This window comes from Anser brachyrhynchus (assembly GCF_964034855.1).
Source record: "Anser brachyrhynchus genome assembly, chromosome: 1".
Taxonomy (NCBI): Eukaryota; Metazoa; Chordata; class Aves; order Anseriformes; family Anatidae; genus Anser; species Anser brachyrhynchus.
Genome location: NC_137694.1, coordinates 192,828,691 through 192,842,157, shown reverse-complemented (window position 1 = coordinate 192,842,157; position 13,467 = coordinate 192,828,691). Strand labels below are relative to the sequence as shown.

General features: G+C 44.3%; 1 protein-coding gene across 4 annotated transcripts in view; it reads right to left on the bottom strand.

The window, feature by feature from the left end:
• Positions 1–13,467, bottom strand: part of ZDHHC20 (zDHHC palmitoyltransferase 20) — a 56,172-nt gene that overhangs the window by 24,838 nt on the left and 17,867 nt on the right. For 3 of the 4 annotated variants that reach the window (XM_080591285.1, XM_080591287.1, XM_080591286.1), the window contains exons 2-3: positions 5,352–5,378; positions 1,382–1,476 (exon numbers count right to left, since the gene is read on the bottom strand). In XM_080591285.1, coding sequence (XP_080447411.1) covers positions 1,382–1,476; positions 5,352–5,378 — 122 coding nt within the window. The remainder of the gene's footprint in view (positions 1–1,381; positions 1,477–5,351; positions 5,379–13,467) is intronic. The other variant, XM_080591288.1, reaches the window with a different exon arrangement.

Genomic DNA, 13,467 nt, shown 5'->3' with positions numbered 1-13,467 from the left:
AGTTCAATAGTGTGATCACAGGATGCTATTTGTTTCACAAGAATGCCTAACTTCAATGACTAAAAATATATACATTTACACTTTCATACAATGAGGAGATTCTGAAGTCTGGTTTTAAATTAAAAAAAACCTGCAAAAATTACTCACTGATACATGAACAGAAGGGACTTCCCCACAGAGAGAGAGAGAGAATGTTCCCTGAGTAGCTTTTTTTTCCCCTATGAAAGAATTGTATTGAATCTATACCCACACTTAATATAGGAAACATTCCTTACGTGCCATATGCTGAAACCATCCCTTTCAGTCAACAAATATCAAAAGCTTGCTACAACATTACTGCAACTACAGGGTAAGTACTGTCAGAAATTGTTTTCTACTACTGAAGAACCCAAGCAGACAGTGAAAGTTATTAGACTGCTTTAGGAGCAGCCCAAGTTCACATACCTTACAAAAACTACAGTTGCAACCACATCGTAACCAGCTAACCTGCTTAACATTATCATTTGCCTACGGAACCATCCTAAACAAAGACAAATCATACCACCCTGAAGACATTTCAGGATGAAATGTCCTTGACTTTTTTCTCCTTTGCATTTGTAGGCTTAACTATTCAGTACTACTCTTTTCACTTAACTAAAATGCAGAATAGTCTTTAGCTTTTTTCACTTTGTATCTTAGAAAGCTGCAGAATATCTAAGACATAATTATGCACTACAGAGCAGTGTTTGCTTTTCCATAGAAGCATAGTTTTAACTCTTTACAAAAATGTTTAAAACTGACATAAGCAATGAAAGTCAGTCTTGCCAAAAATAGAATAAAAATGCAACTCCCACAGTGCAAACAAAGTCTCAAACAGTTTATCCAGTTTAAAAGCTTTTTAAAACCAAGGGAAGTATTTCAAATTTGGTGCCACCATCTCATCCCTACATATACATGCCTGAGGGAAAGTAGAAAGCAAGGTAATTCATTTCAGCCTTATTACTACGTTTTCCTACTTGAAGGTCAAAACTATAAAAAAATACAAAAATGCAGTCATTGGAGGTATTGATTTTAAAAATGTCAGAAGTCAAACAAACTACATTCTAGCAAAGCACTGTATCCCCAAATTTACTTTTTTGTCTTACTACTTTTGCACATATATGTGACTGTCAAGCTTGAGATGAATTAAACACATTTAATATAAGGAAATGCCATTATACAAAGCATGCAGTATTTTAGGAGTAATCTGATGATTTGCATTCATGATATGCTGTCAAGCTGTTCTATTTTAGATAATGAGAAGGGAAAGGTGAATCATGCATTACTGCAAACAAGTTTCATCACTGAAAACAGTTCATCTATTTATAAAAAAGCATTGACATTTTTCTAACGTCAGATTTACCTCATTGGAGGGGGATGCAGGAGATGTGAAAATTGTCTTCCAATACGACCATACAAACATGACAAATGACAGATGAAAAACCACAAGGTACACAACTGCAATAAAATACAAATAAAAATTTGGTGAATATAGCTGAAGAGAGCAAGAGATAAAACCCCTGATTTTTGATGAGGGCTAGACTATGACATTATGAATCAGCTGATAAGTTATATTAAACCTTTTGCCTGGGTAAATTTAGCACTCTGGCAGTGCCCACTTGAAAAAAAAAAAAAGAACACAAAAAGCCTCCATAACACCACCAACAAATCACTAAATGTCATAGTTGCTATTCATCAAGGAAATAATATGTTTTTATGTAAGATTCTACAGCAGATTTTGAAGGGAAAAAAACAAAACACAAAAAACCAGAAGTGAATACAGTTTCCCCTAAGGCATGCAAGTGATTAACCTGTTTAGATAAAGATGCTACAATTCTACTCTAGATTATGTGATAACTGGCCTACAGAGATCAATTTAATTTTTTAGTATGCATCAAGAGATGTACTTCTAATAGAAACAGCATAGTACTGTGCCATTGTAGAATGTACTGGTTTTCAATAGGAGTGAAAACCCCAAACCAAGAAGAGAGAGGACTAAACTCCAAGATGAGACTTTGCTACGAGTTAAAACTGTTTGGAAATCTTATATCAAATCTTCAGAGGAACATAACTTGGAAGAGTCCTGCTACTACAGCCACCATGGCAATAACAAGTACTATGGAGTCCCATCAATCTATGAATGGGTGTGTGTGATATAGTTGCCTTAAATACCAAAGGCTCAGACCTTATGACCAAGGAAGCTTCTTCCAATCTTGTTTCCTCTAACCGTTTCTTTTACCACTTGTAAAGAGGAAAAGGATCAGTAACGCCAGATCAGCAAGTCTTAGAAAATGTCATGCCAAATATTTACATTATCTTCATTTCTTTAGTTGCAATAAGAAGGAAACCTGACCTACTGTCCTATGCAGATACAGAGTTCTTTAAGAAGCCATATTACATACTTCATAGATTGCAGAACAGACCCTACACTTAAGGACCTTTCAGCAGTTCAAAAAAAAAAAACAACAAACAACAGGTACCCAGTCACAGCAGGCATAGTCTTAATTTATCATCTTTCAGGATTTTTACTATTCACTACAGTGAAAAGAACAAAACCAACCAACCACACAAACAAATCAAACTTGAGCTTCCTTCAAAGAATTCTGCTTTTTCTCTTTGCCTCTGACTCCTTCAGCTTCATAGATCTGGCAAATTTTCAACTGTGGAAGCAAGAAGCAAAGCCTTTTTCTAAAACCATCCTAAAATTGTCGCTTGAATCCTATTTCTGATAGGAAAGAACCTATGTTTCACTATGCTAGGCACTACATAATTAGAAACTGTGTTCTATTAAAAACATACTACACACATTCAAACATAACACGGTTAAGCAATTAAAAAGTGAGAAATCTGCAAAAGAGGAGAAAGACCTAAAATCTTCGTGGAAACAGCTGCATAAATCAAAGCTTTGGGGGCAAAAAGGGTGAGAGGGGTAGAATAGGAGGAAAGAGAAAACAAGATATAGTGGAGGGAAGGGCATGGCAAAACTCAGTTGCACAGTAAACAGTTAAATTCTGTCCATAAAACTCACCCCCAGAATCCAATCCCTTTTGGGTACCAGTACCACTCGGGACAGTACTCCCTACAGCATCTCACAGCAGTTTCAAATATAAATATAAGCTGGCTTCATTCCTATTCAGTTATTTTCTTGTAATTTGAAGACATGACAAAAACATCAAATACCTCAGACCCCAATATCTGCTGTTCTTGAGTCGTGAGGAAGTCCCAGCTAAGCTAGGGCGTCCAGGATTCCTGGTGCCGTGCTGTGGCCAAGCGAAGTGACTTCACTTTAAAGGCACTGATGCACATTAGACCCTAAGTTATGCCCTCGGGAGGACGATGTCATAAGATACGCTCTTAGCATCCTCCTGAAGCATGCTAAGCCTTCCTCAGATTTACCCCTCACAATTTTTCCTGCCTCATTCTTAACACCACTTTAAGGACAGAGTAGGATTACAGAGCTAATAATACTCAACAAAACCAAATTATACTGTGGAGAGATTGAGAGCTGACTATTCTACTATCCTAATGGATAAAAATCTACGCAAGAATATGAAAATACGAAGACACGGAAACAGTTAGCCTTAATGGGATGAAGAAATCATCAGCAATTGAATTACACATTGTAATTAAAAACCTGCAGTAAAAGAATTTGAACAGAGCACAATGAAAAATGGTGCAAAATATATTTGCTAGTATACATATTATTTATTTACATTGCAACATTTACCAGTGCTTTGGCCATTTGAATCTCCAGGTGGTATTTCCTGGCTATTGGAAGTTAGTTTGTAAGAACTTAATGAAACTTGGAACTTTTAAATGAAAAAACAACTTCACATTTCATTTTAAGATCAACTTCCACTGTAAAGAAATACATGCATGCAGGGTGCCTGTGACATGCCATAGAACTTCAAGTGCAAAAGGTGTGCAAGTGAAAAAAGCCTAACAGGCAGCTTTCAAAGATACTGTTCTCATTAATTAATCAAGCATTTGTCTTCTCTGGTAGATTTAAGAGAGCCTGCTTCGATCCAGCAGGCACTGCATTTGAATTAAAGCCAAAGATACAGCTACACTACACCACCATCACTGCTCTGCCAGCCTTCTTTAACACAGACATGAATCTTGCCTTTCTGAAAGGAACTAGAAAGCAAAACTTTACTTCTAGTAAAACCAGACAGTAAAAGCACAGCAGCAACCTGCAGAATTTTGGGATGTCTTCATGAAGCCCAGCTGTGCATTGCGATGTGAAAGCCCAGGCTAAGACACAGCTTCTGTCTTGAACAGCTTACCGTTTACTTTGGAGGTTTTCCCACTCTTTCACCTCTTTAAAAGATGAAAGAGGACAGACTCTATCAAGTTTCCTTCTTTTTACAGTTTTCTCCTGGATGCTCCCCACCAGGAAATAAACCGGTGGGTTACCTCCAAGTTCTGTGCTCTTTTGCAAAGATATTTAAGAGATGAAAGCCTCTTACCAGCGGTCTCACACCCTGAAGACAGCCTTCAGTGGATGATGAAACTGCCAGTCCATGCTTACCTTAAAATCATGATAACCACTCTCACGTTCCCGCTTAAGCTGAAATGAACTTCCAAATATCCCTAGAGTTTGTGGTTCTACGGGGAAAAAAAGCCTAAATCTTATAAAAAACAGCATTTTGAACTTCTGAAATTGAATGATCCTCTAGCCTAGTTTTTGTTCACAATTAAAAGCAGCAAGCATGCTGGAATTTCTTTGGTGAGTTTGAAGCTCTATAAATACTACCCACTGTGACGTACACTTGCCAAAGACAGTAATAAGGTGTAAGGAAAGTTTGTAAAAACAAGGCCTTAACCGCTTAACCTGGAAATTTAAAATTACAGTGTGCAGTCACCTTTGAAATGGCTGTGTTTTTTGTACAGTTCTAAGCAGTCCTGAGGAATGGGGCTCTGAGGAATCTGGTAAGCTGTTTGGAAAACAGCAAGGAGTACAACAATCCCTCCTCTTCCAAAAATCTTGCTGGGCAGAGGTTGCAAGGAGGATAGTAAGATGAATATTCATCGTTCCTTCAGGATGAAACAGAAAACGGACTGCTGCAGTTCCTTCTCTGTTCTGTTCTCAGAAGGTACCCATTTAAAAATATTTGCAAACCTAAATCATAGATACTTTACTCACGGGTCTTGTCTTCATCCCAAGCGGTACTATGAGCTCAGCATACTCAACCTCACAATATTTAACTTGTTTCTTAGCAATGATCTACTTACTACAGAGAGCTTACATATAAAGAAATACATTTAAATTCTATGTCCCTTAAGACTTGAGTGCAACAAAACTATTTATATTAATAAATAATAATTGTTACCTTTTTCTGCAGTTGAAGAAATAGTAACTGGAAGAGAAAAAAAAAGATATATGGTAAGTAAATCTGTATTGAATCAAAAATGTGGTTAAAAGTGAGACACGAGATAGATGACTTGTTCCAAATCATGTATCAGGTGTTAATAAAGCTTCCTGCCCAACTCAGGGTAAAACAGGACTTAGTATTCCTCCTGCCAGCCACTGAGGCTTGGTGAGTCAGCGGAAGAGCTGAAGAGATCCAGTTCTCTGCTCTAACCAGCAGAGGAGGAGCACACTCCTTTCCACAGCCATTAGTTAGATCATAATTTATACATGTTGCCCCTCAGACATGCACCCAGCACATTTTCTGGAGCACATCAACATCCAGGCCAACCTATTGTATTTCCCACCCCCCCCCCCCAACCCAAATTCTTGAGACAGTTGAAATCTCCCCACTTCCTCCTCTTCTGCACCTTCATTTCTTTTTATCCCAACACCAAATTCTTTTGCTCAAATCTATCTTGCATGCTCTCTGACTGGTACATCCTCTTGCTCTCAGGCTTCTCTGAAACCTTCCGAGTTCATTCATCACTTAGGCAAGACACTGATCAGAGAGCAGCTGTACTTGCTGGGTCACTTTGTTCATACCACTCTCCTTGCCGGGTCTCTTCCCTAGACACCGAATTCCTGAAAGTCAGTGACGAAAGGATCTTTTCCTGGCTCTTCACAGCAAATTTAAGTTTCTGGCCATCAACACGAGCAAAAGGTCAACAGAGCGTGCCCTGCCTACTGCCATTCACCTCACTCCGCATCGTCTCCTCTCTCTCAGCACTGACGTTTGTCCAGTCACCGGTCTGCACGTCAGCTCAAAGGAGCTTTTCCCCGATGCACACTAGAGAACTAAATCCGCAGGGCTTCGGTACGCGTTACAGGCTTCGTTCCACAGAGCTACTTTGGTCACAGAGGTAGCATGCGCCTCACTTAGCTGTAGATATCTATAGCAAAGGGGTCTGCAACCCTATTACACAACCGTGCCTCTTTATAGCATGCAGAGACGTAATGAGGTGATACCTCGATGTACAGATGAGCTCTTTTTGTTCAGATTTTGATTTTTTTCCTCTCTCCTTAAAATACACGTTCAGCACCCTGTCTGTCTGTCCACAGAAGCCTCTAGCTTCAGAGCTAAAGAAGGTTAACCCTAAAGAAAAGCAAATTTCACATTAGTTAGTGCGTATTAGATGTGCATACTTGCACAGACTCCTCCTGTGTTTCTGTCCAGAACAGGGACATAATCCAAACAAAAAACGAAGTACAAAACTAAACTGAGCCAAATTTCACAGAATCACAGAATCGAAGTGTTTGGAAGGGACCTCGAAAGATCATCGGGTCCAACTCCCCTGCCAAAGCAGGCTCCTTAGAGCAGGCTGCCCAGGTAGGCGTCCAGACAGGCCTTGAATATCTCCAGAGAGGGAGACTCCACAACCTCCCTAGGCAGCCCGTTCCAGTGCTGTCACCCTCACCATGAAGAAGTTCTTTCGCATGTTGGTGCTGAACTTCCTGTGCTCTATTTTGTGGCCATTGCCCCTTGTCCTATCCCCACAAACCACTGAGAAGAGGTTGGCCAAATCCCTCTGTCTCCCACACCTCAGGTATTTATACACATTGATAAGATCCCCTCTCAGTCTTCTCTTCTCAAGGCTGAACAGACCCAGGTCTCTCAGCCTTTCCTCATAGGAAAGATGCTCCAGGCCCCGTATCATCTTTGTGGCCCTCCACTGGACTCTTTCCAGGAGTTTCCTGTCTTTTTTGTACTGGGGAGCCCAGAACTGGACACAGTACTCCAGGTGAGGCCTGACCAGGGCGGAGAAGAGGGGGAGGATCACCTCCCTTGACCTGCTGGCCACACTCCTTTTAATGCACGCCAGGATCCCATTGGCCCTCTTGGCCACAAGGGCACACTGCTGGCTCACGGTCAACCTGTCATCCACCAGGACCCCCAGATCCTTCTCCCCTGAGCTCCTCTCCAGCAGGTCATCCCCCAGCCTGTACTGATACATCCGGTTGTTCCTTCCCAGGTGCAGGACTCTACTCTTGCTCTTATTAAACCTCATTTGGTTTCTTCCTGCCCATCTCTCCAGCTGGTCCAGGTCTCGCTGAATGGCGGCACAACCTTCTGGCGTGTCAGCCACTCCTCCCAGCTTCGTGTCATCAGCGTACTTGCTGAGGGCAGACACTATTCCCTCATCAAGGTCATCAATGAAGATGTTGAACAAAACCGGACCCAGCACCGACCCCTGGGGAACGCTGCTAGTCACAGGTCTCCAGCCGGACTCTGCGCCACCGATCACCACCCTCTGAGCTTGGCCAGTCAGCCAGTTCTCAACCCACCTAACTGTCCACTCCTCTATCCCACACTTTCTCAGCGTTGCTATCAGGATGTCATGGGAGACAGTATCGAAAGCCTTGCTAAAGTCAAGGTAGATGACATCCACTGATCTGCCCCCATCTACCCAGCTGGTGATGTCATCACAGAAGGCAACGAGGTTGGTCGAGCACGACTTCCCCTTGGTAAATCCATGCTGACTACTCCTCATAACATTCTTCTCTTCCAATTGCTTGGAGATGACATCCAGAACAAGCTGTTCCAACACCTTTCCAGGGACAGAGGTGAGACTGACTGGCCTGTAATTTCCCAGATCCTCCTTCTTGCCCTTCTTGAAGACCGGAGTGACATTGGCTATCCTCCAGTCTTCATGCACCTCTCCTGTTCTCCAGGACCTTTCAAAGATGATAGAGAGCGGTTTGGCGATCACCTCTGCCAACTCCCTTAGAACACGTGGATGCATCCCATCGGGACCCATAGATTTGTGTGCGCTGAGCCCACTCAGGCGCTCCCCAACTACCCTCGGGTCAACCACGGAGGAGCCCTCCATTTCCCAGTCCCTTTCTCCCCCCACCAAGGTCGAGGAGTCCTGGGGAGGAGTCCTTGAAGCAAAGACTGAAGCAAAGAAAGCATTCAGTATCTCAGCCTTCTCGGCATCTCCCATTACCAGGACACCCCCCTCGTTCAGCAAGGGACCTACATTATCCCTAGTCTTCCTTTTACTGTTTACATACTTAAAAAAACCCTTCTTATTAACTTTTATCTCTTTTGCAAGCCTCATCTCTAGGTGGGCTTTAGCCTTCCTCGTCGTGTCCCTGCAGGCCCTGACAACACTTCTATACTCTTCCCAAGAGGACAGGCCCTTTTTCCACATTTCATAGACCTTCCTCTTCCTTTTGATCTTATCGATTAGCTCCTTGCTCATCCATGCAGATTTCCTGCCCCCCTTCCCCGATTTCCTACTCTTAGGGATGCACCGATCCTGAGCTTGGAAGAAGTGCTGCTTAAATGCAGCCCAGCTCTCACAAGCACTCTTGCCTTCTAGCAACCTAGCCTAGGAGATAATTCCAAGCAGGTCCCGGAAGAGGTCAAAGTTGGCTCTTCGAAAGTCCAGGGTAGCAATCCTGCTTTTAGCCTTACTTCTTCCACCAAGTTCCATCTCAAACTCCACCATCTCATGGTCGCTGCATCCCAAGCTGCCCCCAACCTTCACAACCCTAACAAGTCCATCCCTGCTGGTAAGGACAAGGTCCAGAAGCACCCCCCGCCTCGTCGGCTCTTCCACCACCTGCATCAGAAAATTGTCTTCAGTGCATTGTAGGAACCGTTTGGACTGCTCGTGCCTGGCCGAGTTGCATACCCAACAGATGTCTGGACAATTGAAGTCCCCCATGAGAACCAGCGCCCGTTATTGTGAGGCTACTACCAGCTGTTTGTAGAAGGCCTCATCGACCACATCCTCCTGATCTGGTGACCTGTAGTACACCCCCACAACAGTGTCTCCCATACCAGCCCACCCCTTAATTCTCACCCACAAGCTCTCCACTTGTCCTTCACCCTCTCCCAGGTGGAACTGGGTACGCTCTAATTGCTCCCTCACATAAAGGGCAACCCCACCCCCTCGCTTCCCCAGCCTGTCTTTCCTAAAAAGGACCTAGCCCTCCATGACAGCGTTCCAGTCATGCGAGCTGTCCCACCACGTCTCTGTGATCGCAACGAGATCGTGGCCCTGTGACCGAACGCAGATCTCGAGCTCATCCTTTTTATTTCCCATGCTCCGCACATTGGTGTACAGGCACTTTAGGGAAGCAGCAGACGCAGTTACCTCTGGAGGGATGCAAGATGATGATTCCGGATGGGGTATCGGGATCATTACCATCTCTGAGGAGCCCTCCGACAATCGTATGGGACAACTCAGAGGTGCTTCCCTTCTGCCTTCAACAGTGACAGCAGTGACAACTTCCCCCAGCCCTTCTCTGTCACTTGTAGCTCCCCTCCCTTCCCCCGTCAAACCTAGTTTAAAGCCCTGGTAACCAGTCCAGAGAGCTCGCTCCCCAACACACTTGTGCCCCACTTGCTGAGTTGGAGGCGGTCATCAGCCCACATACCTGGCTTCTCAAAGGACTGACCAAGATCGAAATACCCAAATCCCTGGTCCGGACACCACCCCCTCAACCAGTCATTTACCTGTCCCGTTCTCCTCCTTCTTTCTGGGTCCCAGCCACCCAGCGGAAGGACAGAGGAGAATACTACCTGCACCCCCGATCCCTTCAACATCCTTCCCAGGGATGCAAAGTCCTTTTTAATATACCTCATTTTTCTAGTTGCAGCTTCCCTGGATCCAATCTGAATGACAACAAGAGGATAGTAGTCCTCCGGTTTAATGAGTTGTGGCAGAGCCTTCCTAACATCTCTGACACGTGCCCCAGGAAGACAGCACACCTCTCTGGATAGATTGTCTGGTCGACAAATGGGAGCCTCAGTGCCCCTGAGCAAGGAGTCTCCTATCACTAAGACTCTCCGTTCTTTTTTTGTGGCACTGGTTGTGATGCAGCGCCCCGTCCGGTCCCGATCCCTACGCTGAGTACTTCCCCCAATGTTGACACGTTTCTCCGGGTTGCTTTCCGGGTTCGGACTACTGTCCAGACCCTCAACCTCTTCCTTTTCCTGCCTAAGAGCCTCAAATCTATTTCCCAAGGACACCATGGGGGTTGGTGGCATCGTGGGTGTCGGGGGCAAACGTCGTCTTCTGCTGCAAGCTGTGACGAAGGTCCAGCCCCTTTTCTCTCGTGGGTGGTCAAGCCCTCTGTCCTGCATGTGATCTGCTGGGTCAGCTTCTACCGCTGGCAGGGACATAGGAGGGGGCTGCAGGGTATCAGCAGGGACAGGTTGACACCTCCTGTCTGTTACCCTCAGAGACTCCCAGGAGCCCCTCAGGCTGCCGATTTCTTGCTACAGCCCAGCCACCTGCTCAAGGAGTTCCTTCAGCAGGGCACACCTGTACCCACGACAGCCCTTTCCTCCCTCAGGACCCAGAAGGGTCTCCAGATACTGGAGCTCCCCACAGTCACCTGTCTGGACTGCCACTTCCCCCCTCAGGGGATCCACCTGAGTGCCCACATGAGTCTGGAGAGGCAGCATCTCCTCCCTTTGGGTTGCCGCCTCGGACCGGCCGCTGCGACGGGTGCCCACCCGTCTAGGTCTAGGTGCAACGAGGAAGCATTGCCCGAGGAGAGGAGGGGAAGAGAAAGGGAGGTGGGAAATGGGGGAGAGGGTCCTCCTCGTACTCCTCCCTGCCCCGCTTGAACTGCCCTGCCTGAACTGCCTGCGCTAACTGCCAAGCCGGTCCTGTTAGCGGCGTTCCCTAGGGACTGCTCTTATAGCGCCAGGGGGTGGGTGGGCTGCCGGCACCCCTGGCTCTGCCCGCGATGGCACAAGCACAGCTCCTGCCTGCTCGGGGGAGAGGGGGCTTTGATTTGATGTTTAAAGACTCAAAATAATGAACAGTCTTTACATCTAGAGAAAAGCTTAAGATCTTATCACCTGTGAGACTTTTTCAAAATAAATAAATAGATATGCTTCATAGAAATGAATTAAAGCCTTACAGAAGCAGGAAGATAATTTTCTTATTCTTACCCAGGTCTCCTGGATCAGAAAGCAGTTATGAGACCGTGCAGAACAATTTTAATTTGGCAAGCTCCTGCAGTCTGAGGTGAAAGAGAACACTGAAACACTTGTGATTTTTCATTCTGTCTTATCATCCTTAACTGAAATAAAAATAAAAGATAGCTAGTTCTTTTTTACCTCAAATTCATGTAAATTTTGGGATTCTGCTTTTATTTCTTGCACTGCTGTTACTCCCGCTCTCAGGCAGATTAAACGAAGGGCAATCCTAGTACTTGTCCAAAGTCACTTAGCACACGGAAGTCAACAGTTTCACAGGATCTTTACGTGATGAAGGGAAGCCTTCCTTTAAATAAGTTAACATTTAATCTTTCCATAGAACAGACCTGTGAGTATTTGCTAGGCTGGCAATGTAACAAGCAGCTTTACACCAGCAAGAAATCAATTCCAGCTTTTGAACTCCAGTTCAGGAAATAAACGCAGAACAAGACATTACCACTGCATCCCACAATCCCTGGCCTGCAGTTTCAGTTACAAGCTCAGCTCTCAGCTTTTGGCTGTCTCCTCTGCTGCTTCTAAGTAGTTAGATATTGCTGTCAGCCTCCACTGAAATTAATACCTGTTTCGCTTTAAACATTCCTAAAACACTTTTTTTTTTTATTGTCTTGGGGGTGGCATGCAGAAAATAAAGCAGCAACACTTCTTTTTTCTTTTTTTTTTGAACAAAATAAGCATTGCATATGATTTATATTTTAACTGCAGGATGCAACAGCACTATACATTAGATTAGATACATCAGAATCTGTTAGGGCCTTCAGCACCACAGTCAAGACAAACCTGTCCGTATTTCAGAAAAGTAAGCACTGCAAATGAACTTTTCTTTTGAGTATTTCAAAATATATCCCCATATCAGTCTACTGCTTAGCTACAAAAGGAAAATAAGATCAAGAGCAAAAATATTCTTAGGATTGGCTTCTTAAGTTTCTGGTTTCTAGAGAAGCCTTGAAGACTTCTAGAAAGATATTGCTAGGGAAAGATAAAAATATGACTAGACAGCATAAGTTGCAGTTTACTTCCTCGCAGAGAGCTGAGAAGTATGCACTCAGTGAGTTTCCATGCTGGCCTCATAATTGCAAAGGATTCAACATCTGTGTTACAGCTCTGTGCAGGTCTGCGAATAAAGCGACTGAGTAGGATCTGTTAGTCTGCAGCGCAGAGCTGTTCCTTGGTTACCTCAGTTTTTCCAAAATCAGCCTATGGCTCAACAGAGCCTGCCTGTAGAGGGAGGTGTGCCGGCCTACACTGAACTTCGTGCTGCTGCTGCTTGTCCAGGGATACGCGGGCCTAACAGGCTCGAGCGGCCGGTCCTGTGCCACCAGCAGCTCACACATTGCATCTCCTGGCGTTTCGGGGTCACTGTAACACGAAGCACGACAAACTTAGTACATGCTTTTGCTTCCTACAGAAAACAGCCTCCAAAATACACAACCCAGCCTTTTAATAGGCTGTGTTAAAATGGATTTTTTAACTCGGTCAACTTGGAGGACAAAAATTCCAGGTTTGACTTTAACATAGGAAAAAGTTGTCTTAGTTTTGATTTAGACACTGAGCATCACCCTTCGCTGTGAAGATATCTTATCCTTCGTGACCCCCGTTGTTCCTTACACCTCCTTGTAGCTAATCTTCCTTATATTGTTGTCTGTTATCTTTCATCTCACCTATGTCACATGAATCAAAGGAGTGGAAGCCTGCAGATTATCACAGGAAACAGTCCTGCAGACACAGGGACATCATTAGTTGTATAATAAATGACACGGGGGAAAAATGTCGTTTCTCAGAAGCATTTTTCTTGGAGCACAAACTGAAAGATGTAAAACTCAGAAAGCTTTGGAGAATATTTTAAGGAAACCTTCCAGGACATCTCAGAAAAACAAATACGTTTAGGGAGCTGAGCTGCTTTCAGTTTCAGGCTTAGTTTTGGGATTGCTATGAAGTGTCCCAGCACCTTCCAAATCACTGCATAATAAGGAAAAAAAAACAAAACACCACCACCACCACCAGAAAAACACAAAACAAATCTCTCTATTCTGTGGCAAAGAGGTGGAATGATTTGCCAAGACCTCGTGAGAGGTAT